The 12,692-nt window shown below is 43.3% G+C and overlaps 5 protein-coding genes across 5 annotated transcripts; 2 read left to right on the plus strand and 3 right to left on the minus strand.

The window, feature by feature from the left end:
* Positions 1–129: 129 nt before the first annotated feature.
* On the minus strand, positions 130–3,702 carry PUMCH_001070 (uncharacterized protein; the record flags this gene model as incomplete). Its single annotated transcript, XM_063020139.1, has 1 exon — positions 130–3,702. One exon carries the CDS (start codon positions 3,700–3,702, stop codon positions 130–132), a length of 3,573 nt encoding a protein of 1,190 aa, XP_062876209.1.
* A 417-nt stretch (positions 3,703–4,119) lies between these two features.
* PUMCH_001071 (uncharacterized protein) lies at positions 4,120–4,980 on the minus strand (the record flags this gene model as incomplete). Its single annotated transcript, XM_063020140.1, has 1 exon — positions 4,120–4,980. One exon carries the CDS (start codon positions 4,978–4,980, stop codon positions 4,120–4,122), a length of 861 nt encoding a protein of 286 aa, XP_062876210.1.
* A 354-nt stretch (positions 4,981–5,334) lies between these two features.
* On the plus strand, positions 5,335–7,473 carry PUMCH_001072 (uncharacterized protein; the record flags this gene model as incomplete). Its single annotated transcript, XM_063020141.1, has 1 exon — positions 5,335–7,473. One exon carries the CDS (start codon positions 5,335–5,337, stop codon positions 7,471–7,473), a length of 2,139 nt encoding a protein of 712 aa, XP_062876211.1.
* Positions 7,474–7,533: 60 nt separating this feature from the next.
* On the minus strand, positions 7,534–8,403 carry PUMCH_001073 (uncharacterized protein; the record flags this gene model as incomplete). Its single annotated transcript, XM_063020142.1, has 1 exon — positions 7,534–8,403. The coding sequence occupies one exon, from the start codon at positions 8,401–8,403 to the stop codon at positions 7,534–7,536; it is 870 nt and encodes a 289-aa protein (XP_062876212.1).
* An 894-nt stretch (positions 8,404–9,297) lies between these two features.
* PUMCH_001074 (uncharacterized protein) lies at positions 9,298–12,504 on the plus strand (the record flags this gene model as incomplete). Its single annotated transcript, XM_063020143.1, has 1 exon — positions 9,298–12,504. The coding sequence occupies one exon, from the start codon at positions 9,298–9,300 to the stop codon at positions 12,502–12,504; it is 3,207 nt and encodes a 1,068-aa protein (XP_062876213.1).
* Between the last annotated feature and the right edge of the window lie 188 nt (positions 12,505–12,692).

The following is a 12,692-nucleotide window of genomic DNA, read 5'->3' on the forward strand; positions in this document are numbered from 1 at the left end:
AATCAGATTACTAAATTACTTGACTGAGCAGCTCAAAAGAAGCCTCGGTTAATCAATAAGTTTCTCGTAGCATCACTTCGAGTGTAAAACACATCTAAAGTATATGCAAGGTGAAGGAAAGAAACCCAACTAGGATCTCTGGCCTTCTACAAACACAAGCGCATCTTCCTGACCAATTTCCAGAACTGTGCTGACCTTGTTATCGAACGAGACTCCATAGAACGTGTTGGCCACTTGAAGCATCTCTGGTCTGAAGGTAGTACAAATAAACTGCGCTTTTCCTGCCAACCGGTGTAGCATTGAAGCAACCGCGGTACGGTATTGTGTGTCCAAATTGGCATCTATTTCGTCAAAGAGATAGAAAGGCGCTGGGTCACACTTTTGAATAGCCAAGATAAGCGCAATTGCACAAAGAGACTTCTGGCCACCTGACAACTGCTCGATGTGCTGTTGCTCGTCATTTTTCGAATTAAATGATACTAGAATAGAGACCCCGGTATAGTCGTCAATAGTGCTATCCAGATTTCCACCAGCCTGTTTGCTGATCATCTTCAACTGCCCGCGTCCATTGGGGACCAAAGTCTCAAATATTTCACTGAAACTTTGGGAAACCTCCTTGAAACTTTTTTGGATTGCAGCATCTTTGTGCTGCTTCAAAGATTCAACCAAACTCTCAATTGACTCTTTCGACTCCACAAGCTCACTTTTGCGCATTACAAGATCTTCACGCTCCCTAGCAAAGGTGCTGTACTGATCCATAGCTTTTTTATTGATATGGGCATAGTTCTTCAATTCCACATTGACTTCCGTTAAATTCTCCAAGAGCTTGTCCATGGACAACACCTCGAAAGTACTTTGTTGGAATGCTTCTTCTGGTAAAACTCCTAGGTCTCTAATTTTCTCCTGTAGTTCCTCTCTTCTACTGCTCATTATTGCTTTTTGGGAGAGTAATTTCTCCGCTTTCTTTCCAACAGATTCCAACTTCTTAAGACTGGAGGCTTGTTGTTTGTCTGCCTTTTCGAGCTCTTTTTGGAGCTTAACTAGCTCTTGTTGGATTTTGTTTTCTTTTTTCTCAAGTTCTTTAAGAGTCAGAGAGCACTGTTCCACCTGCTCGGCAACGGTGCGGACCTCTTCTTGAATTACATCCAATTCGAAGTTTTGCTCATTAATTTCAATTGGTGCATCTTGCTCATCAATCTGTTCCAATTGAAGTCTATAAATTGCATTGTTCTCCTCCAAAAGTGCGATTTGAGCTTCGAGCTTCGTAACTTCGGTAATAGCCAGGTTGTATCGATTTTCAACTTCTGAAATCTTGACAGTTAACTCTTCGAGTTGGTGAAGCTCATCAGCGCTTAGAGATTGTGAAAACTCGGAGCTTTTTTGGTTCTCGTATTGTGTGATCTTGGCTTTAAGACTTAGAATAACACTTTTGGCATTGTCGCGGTTCTTTTGAAGCACTCTAATACTTTTTTCAAGAGCAGTTTTTTCGTTCACTGCACGAGCGTATGCGAGTTTTTGCGGCTCTTGGGAATTCCGCTGATCTTCTAGATCATGACTAGCATTATCTAATGCTTCTGTGGCAACTTGAATCTCAGCAGACAATTGATTGATGGAGGCGATACACTCCTGTAAATCATTCGTAATTTTACTGAGCTCCAATCTCTTTCGGGCTTGCGATTTCAAAACATCAAGTCTTGAGTGCTTGAACCGTCTGTAACCTCCACTTATCAAACCTCGAGTATCAGCACGATCGCCATCAAGTGTAATTGCATTGAGTCCATGTTGACGGGACAATTCAAACCCTCTTTGTAGACTATTGCAAACAATTGTTCTTCCAAATACTTGCTGAATCGCAGCACTAACATACTCTGGATACTTCAATTTCTTGATAAGAGGGATGAATTCGTGCTCCTCTTGCATAGGAAAATCGATGGGATCGGCTTCGATTCTGTTTAAGGGAATCAAAGTGATTCTACCAGCTTTCATTCTCGTGAGCTCATTCATTATGATCAGAGCTGTTTCATCAGCGTCAACAACAACATGAAACAATGAATTTCCAGCAACAACTTCCACCGCAGTTTTGTATTTGTCCGAAACTGAAAATAGATCCACGAGCGGTCCATGGACTGAATCTTGTAGGTTCAATCTTTCAGCTATTTGGTTCACGGCATCCAAGGCTTTCGCCAATAGACGGTCCATTGTTTGAACCACTTTGTGATTGATGTTGTTGAGATCATGCTCAGTCAGGTCAAGAAGGGCTTTTAGTCTGATCTCTTGTCTCCATTTAGTTTTCCGCTGATCAAGAAGCTTGGAATGGTTTGCTTTTGCAAGTCGAACATTCTTCTCCAATTGGACAAGGTCTGTGCCATTCTGAGGCTCTTCGAGTGCCTCTGAGAGTTTATCTACCTCAACTTGAAGTTCAACCGACTTATTCAAATTGACTTTGAGCATGTCATTGGTATCTTCAAGTTGAGTCAGTCTAGCTGATACATCCTTCTTCAAATGAGCAATTTCGTCGCTCAACCATGCATCTCTTTGTGACTTCGTTGTGAACTCCAGGAACAAGGCCTGCTTGGAATAAATGGAGCGTTGTATGGCAAGAAGCTCGGCGAGTTTCGTTTTGAGATCTTGTTCAGACTCGCGCTTCTCTTGCAAAGAAGAGTGACACTCAGAGAGTTTTGTTTCGTTCTGCAGAATGAGTTCCTTCACGGCAGCGGTTCTGTTAGTAGCGTCAACTGCAGACTCCGAGGCCGAAGTCACAGCCCTGCCTAACTCATGCTCGAGCAGCCTCTTAGTTGCAAGACCTTCAGACAATTGGGTATACTCGGCTAGACTCTGCTGTTTTTCAAGTGTCGCCAAGCCCAAGGCAGACTGAACTTCATCAATATTGGCCTGGAGTTTTTGGCAAAGGGTCTCACGCTTCTCCAAGTCCGCAAGATCTTTCTTTGATGCATCTACCAATTCCTCATACTCCAATTCTTTCAGCTCGACTTGGGTATTGATAGCATTGAGTTCACGGTCAAAGATATTGAATTCAAACACTTTACGTTGACGGTCAAGCTTTTGAAAGTGCGTCAAGTCGTTCAGCTCCATCTGTAAGTCGGACAACTTTTCGGCCAACTTCAGCATCGACTCGTCAATCCGCTCCATTTTATACTGCGAGGTGGTCATTTCCTTTCCCGACTCTCGGAGCTTTGTTTCAAACATTTTGGCTCCGCTCACCTCTTTCAAGAGCTGTAGTCTTTCCGCATCCTTAGAGTTTGTCAAAGCAGTGATTTTTCCCTGCGGAACTATATAGTATGGATTCAGACGGGAGAAGCCCGCACTTTCTAATAGATTCATCACGTCGGAACGCGTCACAGAACGCCCATCTAGCGCGTAATCATCCTTCTTAAGACCGATGGTTCTACGCACCACAACTTCATCTTTCTGGATCGGAAAACGACGATCACTATTGTCGAAGATAATTTCTACATACGCGGATAAAACCGTATCAGAACCTTCATGGATGAGACCCTGGCGCTCTTCTCTTGTCATATGAGTGTAGGCATCCGATAAGACGAATCGAATGGCCGAAAAGAAGTTTGATTTTCCCAGACCGTTGCGACCAACTACAACATTGAGACTGGGGGAGAGATCCTCGATGATTGTGGTGTTTCTGTAGGTTTTGAACCCCTGGATCGTGATTTTCTTGATGTACATGGTTGAGAGGTAAATAATGCGTCTTGTGCGGTAGATGTATCTGAAACCTAGGTTGGAGAGTCATTATGGATACACAAAGGGAGCTCAATTTGCTGCAGTAATTGATTAATTTTATTTTATTATTTATGTTATTCCCCTTTAATCTTTTTTTGAGAAATATTGTTCGGATTCTCTGTCTTCTTGACTTCTGAATCAGCGACTACTTCAGAGAAAACCATTGAGTGAGAAGTTTGTATTCCTAGTAAATGTCTTTCTTAGAAAATACGTTAAACTCTGTTTGTAGAAGACACACATTTGATTTAGACTGAGTAGTAGTGGCAAGAATACATCTTAAATCACCTTAATTGTAGACCTTATATTAGTTTTTCGGCAGAAACCATCGAAAGTCGGAGTTCAGATGTGTCGTACTTTCCCCGCCTAAACGACAAAAAGTGAAACAGGGGTGTCTTGTGAGATGTGGCTGGAGTCACTGAGCTCGTTATCTGAATCGCTATTGAGGTCAACGACTTTGAAAGTGGTTCTATTGAGCAGAGACGAAGAGTTGGCTCCGCTGTTCTTCATTTTGGCTCTCCGCCTGCCCCGCATGGTCCGCGCGTTCCGAAGCTCCAGCAAACGTGCCAATTCTGGCCGCGGGCCTTTCCGTTTGCGTAAGAACTTCTGAGTATCAGGAAGGATATGCGTTTCTACAATCTGAAGGTCGTCCGACTCGGGCTCGGAACCTGTCTCATCCTCAGAATCCAGGGAGGCCTTCGTAGCGCGTTGCTGGGAATTTCCTTCGGTCGACTCACTGCCAGATTTGAAGAAACTGTCCGAAGAAGAACCGTCCTCGGCCATAGCATCCTTGGTTTTGGAACTCTCCTCAGTCTCAACATCAACGTCGTCGGTATCTTCTACATCAGCAGCACTTGAAATGTCAGCAGCCATTTCTTGCAGATCTTCCGCGCTTTCATCCTGCGAGTTTACGTGCCTCTTCTTGGAGAGTCTTCTACGTTTGTGCCGGTGCACCTTGTCACGTCTATCTTCAGCGTCACGACCAGCGTGTTCTGGGCTATGTGTGGACTTCCTCTGCGAGGATTCCTCTACTGAGCTCATATTGTCTTCCGAGTCAATGTCGTTGCTTTCCAGCTCCGCGCGTCCCTCGTCTACAGATATATCCTGGGCTGTTGTCATGTGGTCATCCTCTGAGCCCAGGTCGTCATCTGAAGAGTTTTCCAAGGAGATTGGGTTTGACATGGACGCGTCTGTCTCCCTTTTGCGGGAATTCCTCGTGAGCGGCATTGGAACAGAGCTTTGTATAAAAAAAAAACAAGCGATACGAGGTAGGTCTAGATCTATATAGTTGGTCTATGGAAATGGGGGATAGGCTTCTTTTCGAACTGAAATCTTTGGTTTGGATAAATCAGTATTGGCTGTTTGGTAAGTGTACGACTTGGTGTGCAAAATTGTGCCACAGTGTGTTACTGTATTATTGTGTGGTACTGTTTGTTTGATAAGTATTCAAGCCGTGCGCACTACTCTAAACGGGGGGATGTGCGTTCCTGCACAATCGGGCAATCACTGTTCTAAATATTACCTACCCCATACTTCTGCCAATCCCAATTCTGTACTCCTTTCTTTTCCTGAATAGAAAAAATGGTCGAGTTCAATTACAACAATGAGGTCGTGTCCTCGCCTACAGTCATCGTCTCGGGCCGCACTCATGTTCTGAAAGGTATTATTCAATTTGTGAACAACGGGAACAAAGTATACCCTCCGCTAGTCTTTGAGGTTAACAACGGACAGTTCAAGGCAATTCTCCATGTGAGTCCTGGTGAGCCCAACAACTACGACGTCAATGTGTACGACAGTGGCTCTATAGACTGGCAGGGATTTGCCAGAGACTTGCGTAATGTAGCTGATAGAGGATCACTCACGCTCCACTATAACGAATTGCCAGAGAACAAACCAATCCACTTTTGTGTGATTCTTGGTCGTGACTCCGATGGCCGTTACGATATGCCAAAGTATAAACTCCAGCGTGGTGAGGTAGCAAACCTAGACACTGCTATCCAACGACTCAAGGTTGCTGGAAGGCTAATGCAAGCATTCACCCAGGACGAATTCCACAGACTCGGGTTGAGCAATCGTACGTTTCCTTTCGTAGAAGAGTCGACTCATTCTCAGAGAGTGTTCGGTTACGACCTAGACTCTACTGTTCCTCACAATGAAGTGAAAATCCATGTCATTCGCTCTCCCAAGACAGTCGAGGAGCTCAGAAACCCTGACTATGCCCAGCAGAATCCAGACGCCAAGGACAATGGCTTTTTGTTTTCACACGCAATAGATTTGGTTTACAATAGCGACATGATCAAGCCCTACAGAGAGAGGAACACTCCTATACAATGCGCTGTGATGTACTTAGATTCAACCTGGAACGGGCGCTATATCACCACTCATGCTGCGTTGGGCGGTGGTACTGGAGAGGTCAAAATGGCAGTCTTCGGATCCCACGGTCTTCATTCTTATCCTTTGAACTTTCTTCAGGTGGGACCAGGTTTCGTAGACGATACTAGACTTTCGAAGGATGAAGTTGCCAATGACTGTGACCAATGCTCAACGTCCTGGGAATGCTTCAACATCTGTTTAGGCGCTCAAATGCATGAAATTGGCCATCTGTTGGGAAGTCCCCATCAAACTGATGGAGTGATGCTTCGAGACTACATTTGGTGGAACCGTCTGTTTATGACTCGTGAAGCATACTGTGACAGAGATAAATCTACGGAACAGATCATTGGCTCGAATGGTGAGTTTGCGCAAACTTGTCATTGGAACATAAGAGATATCATACGCTATTTCTACCACGACTCTTTCACCATTCCAGTGGATAAGAATGATCCTGGATTTGGGAAAATTCGCGATACCTACATGAACCCTACGGACCTTGGTCCTACCCCATCAATCTTCATTCTTGAGCCCGGTGTTGTCTCAGTTCGATCCCAAAGCGGTATCTTCATGGTCGAACTTGTTGGAGATGACTTGGCGAGATACCATATTGCCTATTACCCAAAAAGCTACGGTGGTACTGGACTTCAACACGAGCTCTATTTCAATTTCGATGAACTCAATCATCATTTCCATAAGAGTTGGGATCAAGCCTCAGACAATTTCAGTGTCCGTATCATGAGTTGTGCTGGTGATCTTTATATTGATAACTTCAAGAATAGCTGTTATCCATCTCAGGATTCCGTTATCAGGAGTGACTTCGGTTTGGGCCATGGTGTTATAGATGGGTACAAAGGACAATTGTTGGGCTCTCCGAATGGAGACATGTCGTTTATAGGTGTGGATTTTTCCAGAGTTTACAAGGTAAGAATCCACCACGGCGACGCTTTAGATGGCATAACTTTCTTCATGAGTGAAGGTACGGGATCGCTGCAGCCACCGGTACCAAAAAGAAATTATTTGCATAAATTAGTTGGTGGCTCAAAGGAGCAGAAAGTCATGTCCAATGTCGCTTCCGGAGAGGTAACTGTTGGCCAAAGAAGTGGACATAGCACAGATTTCGATTTGCAGTCTGGCGAACGTATTTCCAAGCTCCATTTCAGAAGTGGACAATGGATTGATGCTGTCCAAGTTGAGACCGATAGAGGAAGAACCAGTCCCATGTGTGGAAATGCCAATGGGGGTCTGTTAGCGACACTTGCGGCACCAACACCGCTGCATCAAATCATTGGATTTTATGCCTATGTTGGGCAATGGCTTGATGGCATTGGTGTAATCTACACTTCATAAGCCGTTTGTATAAATCAAGCAGCGCGTATAGACAATGAAACTTTAAGAATCAGTGATTTGTTACTGCTCCTCTGGGCGATCTAGAACTTTGTCACGAGCTTGATTGTATTCCACAGGGTATTTGTCCATAACACCCAACTTGCTTTTCCCAAAGAACAGAGTTTTTGGTGGCCCGTGCTTCAAATTTCGTATTCGAGTATTGATTTGCCTGAGATTCGTATCAAGATCATCAATACGTTTGCTAGCAATGTGATGTTTAAACAAGTGCCTTAATCTTTCAAGACTTTCAGTAAGTTCTTGCTGCTTCTCGATTAGAATCCTATTTGTGTCATTCAAATGGCCACTTAATTTTGCTTGAGCTACCAAGGATTTGTCTAGCTGGTGAGAATCCAAGGCAACATCAAGTGCTTTCTCAAAATACAGAACGTGTTCTGAAAAGGTTGATCCACAACCAAGAGAATTGAATTGTTTTCCAGAGAGAATTTTGCTCAATGAATCGTTATCGCTGGATATGAATTCGTCGTCTGAATCAGATAGAGGAATATCACTATCTAGGGCGATATCTGTGTCGTCTATTTGGCTATCAATTGAGCCTCCGTCCTGACCTGAGTCATTTTTCGATAGATCGAGTTCACAAAATGGGGCTTGTAGTTCATTGATCTGTGCTTTATTCATGGACTTAACTGGATTTGACTCTGAGGAGGTTGTTTCGGTGTGAGAATCGACATTTTCTTCCAATGACAGTTCTTCGGCGACCGATATCCGATTCAGTGACTGTTTCAATCCAGAAATTTCACTGGTTATTATGCCATTCTCTATCTGTGTAGATTCATTGATAGAATTGGAGCCCTTATCAGAACTAGGCTCAGTTAGGCGCAATTGAGGCTGTTTCCCCGCTGAAGGTTCAGCATTGTGTGAGGTATCATTCATGAAATATGAAGTGAGTGTTGAATAGCTACCTCTGCCTCCAGTTAGTGTAGCCTATAATTCTTAGAAGGTATGAGATGTGGGGTTCAGAATCGTGTATCCTGAACGCAACTCAAGAAAAAGTACTCGTGCTTCGAATTTCTTGTTTTCATTAAATAATGTATTCCATTCTACTCACCTCAATTTCTTGTCTGAGGTTCGTTTTGGTCTCTTCATTATGAATTAGAGTGGTAACCTTGAGATAACCTGAACTTCAACCGGCTGATGATTTAAGTGGTTTTTGAAAACAAATGAAATCATGTTGTCTTCAATTATCTGCGCTTTATTTCATGAGATGCGATATTGATTGTGAGAATGCTCCTTCTATTCAAACGAATATCGGTTCTTTGAACATCTTGTCGCCAAGCGCAAATCTGAAATCAAAAAATTAGAACTAGGAGAAAAATAAAGAAAGCAGTAGAAAATCAACATCTGACAGATATTTTGGGCGCAGGTGATGTAAATGGCAGTGAGACATGACGAATCCTCGAACAAATGAACAAGAAAACATAGATTTTTACATCAAAAACATTTCGAGTTGAATGAATCTGGTTTAAATTCTATCTCTTGGCAAAACATCTATGCTACATCAGAAGCAATTGCATGTTATCAAGCAACTCAAGAGTACTACCAAGTAAGGCTCTATCATCAAACCAAACAGTACAAGTTATACAAAATAAAAGAAAAGAAAAGAGTCACACTCATATTAATCAGGAAAAAAATTCAAAAGTAAAAGTTCCATTGAATCATTTCCTCGTATTTCATTCATTTATTTGCACTGGTCTCCACCACACCGTATTTACCTACCTAGATTAGCTACTCTACCACTAATCACCACCACCATCTCACACCACAGCCATGTCGTCCTTCCCGATCCAGAGTTCGGTGGTGTTGGCGCGACTCAAACCATTCGGAATCTCCATGGAGAAGTCGTTGAGCGATCTCATCAAGGGGATTCGAGCCCATTCTAAAGAATCCCCAGAAAGCCTACTGGAGTTTTTGAACGACGCAGTGAACGAATGTCGAGACGAACTCAACACCACAGACCTCGAAGTCAAGGCGACCGCAATTCTCAAGCTCACGTATTTGGAGATGTATGGTTTCGACATGAGTTGGTGTAACTTTCATATTCTAGAGGTAATGTCATCCTCCAAGTTCCAACAGAAGAGAATTGGCTACCTCGCTGCGATCCAGTCGTTAAAGAGTGAGCCGGAGCTTTTGATCTTGGCCACCAACCAGTTCAAGAAGGATTTGAACTCACATAATCATGTAGAGGTGGGCTTAGCGCTCAGTGGCATTGCAACCATAGTCTCGCCCGCGCTTGCCAAAGACATTCTCGACGATGTCACGATGAAGTTGTCACATTCCAAACCTTACATTCGTAAGAAGGCGGTGCTTGCGCTTTTCAAGGTGTTTCTCCAATACCCCGAGAGTCTACGCTCTACGTTGCCTCGTGTAATCGAGAAGCTAGACGATACGGATGTGGCCGTGGTGAGCGCGACCATTACAATCATATGCGAGATTTCTAAAAAGAACCCCAACATCTTTGTGTCTTACCTTCCCAAGTTCTTTGCCATCTTAGAGGATACATCTAACAACTGGCTTATCATCCGTATCCTCAAGCTTTTCCTGAGCTTGCTGCGAATCGAGCCTCGGATGAAGAAGCGCACCTTGCCTTCTATACTAGGACTTTTGGGCAAGACTGAAGCTACATCTCTTGTCTATGAGTGTATTAATTGCATTGTAAATGGTGGAATGATCTCAGGTGGCTCTTCTAAGGACAAGGATGTGGCCAAACTTTGCATTGATCATCTTATGAAGTTTTTTGACACCAGAGATTCCAACTTGAAATTTGTCGGTCTCCTCGCTTTGATCAAGATCTTAGAAATATTCCCTGCATTTATTCACAAAAACGCAGACGTCTCCAGTATTATCATGCAATGTCTTACCGATGGCGATATGATCATCAAACGCAAAGCACTTGAAATTTGTCACTACCTAGCAACCGAGGACAACATGGCCCTGCTTGTCAAGACCTTACTCCTCCAATTGGTGCCTGATACCTCTAATGGAATAATTGAAGATGGCTTGAAACTAGACATAACGAAAAAAATACTCCAAATTGCTTCCGCTGATAACTACGCAAACATACCGAACTTCAAATGGTACATCACTGCCTTGAAAGAGCTCGTCAATCTTACACTTTTAACTGATACGAACAAATTTACCAAATCCAGCGCGCCCGCACTTCCTCGCCGGATCCTGAATACCATCGCCATCATGATCGGACGCGAATTTCAGTCAGTCACTACCAGAGTCCCTTCAATCAGACCTTTCGTGATAAATAAAGTTGTTATCGAGTATGCCAGCAAGCCAATGCCGTTAGAAGCATGCCCACTCTTAATGAGGGATATATATTGGATTATGGGAGAATATGTTCATGATTTTGGCGTGACTGACAATGATGGAGAAGAAGATCAAGATGTCGCTATCGCTTTAGGTCAAAAAGTGAGCATTTTTAACAATATTGTCAACGTATATGTGGACAAACATTTGAATCTCGGCACGCACTTTTTAGTGTCAATTAAGTTAATTCATTTGCGTGAACCGAGAGTGATAACAATCGTTATTGACGCTCTCATAAAATTGTTGAGTGGCATCTTGGCAGACTACAAAACGATGTACACAAAAGATGACAAAATTCCATTCGAGAAGGTTTGCGAAATTGGATATTTTTTGACGAAGCTCATATCCTATTTAGAGCACTGGCAGCAAGATTCGAGTTTTGAAGTTCAAGAGCGTTGTCTTTCGTGGTTAGAATACCTCAAGTTGTGCCTAGACGCTCTTGATTTAGGGGATGGAATTGATAAAATCCAGACTGAGGAATTGCTATATTACACTGATAAATTTCTGTCAGCGTCTAGCGAAGGTGCGGACCAAAACAGCGAAGATGAAGCTGGGAGTGAAAGTGCTGATGACAGTGGCGAGAATGATGACAGTGATGACAGTGATGACAGTGATGACAGTTCGGACGATGATATTACAAGTACTTGTGAGGACGTCGATCAGACCGACGAAGAACAAAATTCAAAAGAACTTACAGAGCCTTCGGACCAGGCGCCAAGACATCTTCCTGCCATTCTTTCGGAGGTATTACCCTCTTTTTTCCAGAGTTATCAATTAAATCCTATTTCTGTCACTGCTCAAAGTCACATAGCATTACCAGATGATATTGATTTAGATCTACAAATCGAGCCTGTTCCTAACTTTTGTTTCGAAACTAGTCCAAACGTCAGTGAAGACGAAAGTTCAACCGAGCAAGAGGAGGACGATGAAAGTCGTGGCAACACCCCAGATATCGCCGCTCAACGAGAACGTTCAGAGAGATTGAAGGATGATCCATACTACATATCCGGATCATCGAAGAAGAAAAGCGGAAAATCGAAGCAAAAGCTTCTCAATTTGGATGACGAGTCCTCTAGAGCCGAGTCAATGTCTCCTTCGGACATTGGATCTTTCTCGTATCTAACACCTGTCCCAACTAAAAGTAGCTCGAAGACGAAGAAGGTTAAGAAAGAAAAGGTCGTCATCCTTCTGGAAGAAACTCTTGGAGAAACTTCAGGCTCTCCACAGCCTGAGCCCGTTGAAGAGAAGAAAAAGAAAAAGAAAAGCAATCTCATAATCGATTCTTTTGGGCTCGAAAATCTTGACCTTAATGCCCCAGAAGATACAGTGGTGGAGAAGGATTATGAGTATGACATTGACTTGACGGCAATGCGTCAGAATCTTGAAAAGAAAGCCAAGAAAGCAAGCAAGACTAAGAAGAAGAAATCTGAGGCTTCTCTGGGCACAGGGTCGGCCAAAAAGTCTAAAAAAGTTGTACTTCCTGAGATTGATGCGAACCCATCGGAAATAGTGCCTGACACTGCCGCTAAGTCGAAAGAGCCTTCACAGGAAGCAACAAGAGAGACATCTGCCGAGCCTCTTGTGAACGTGGAGCCTGTGCTGGTCGCTAGCAAGGAGAAGACCAAGAAGAAAAAGAAGAAGGCAGTCATCGCAGACTGATATAATTTACAGGCAATAGCATAAACTCATAATTCAATTCCAAAATAGTTAAATTGGTTTTTAATTCGTTGAAAGAAAGGCAAGAAGCGGCTTGTTTACCTCATGAGTCTCGCTGTGATCTCAAATTATCCAAACTCCATAGTGATTGAGAACTCAGAGGTCACATCAGTCTTTTGGTTCGCGCATTC

The sequence above is a fragment of the Australozyma saopauloensis genome, chromosome 1 (genome assembly GCF_035610405.1).
Source record: "Australozyma saopauloensis chromosome 1, complete sequence".
In the NCBI taxonomy this organism is placed as follows: Eukaryota; Fungi; Ascomycota; class Pichiomycetes; order Serinales; family Metschnikowiaceae; genus Australozyma; species Australozyma saopauloensis.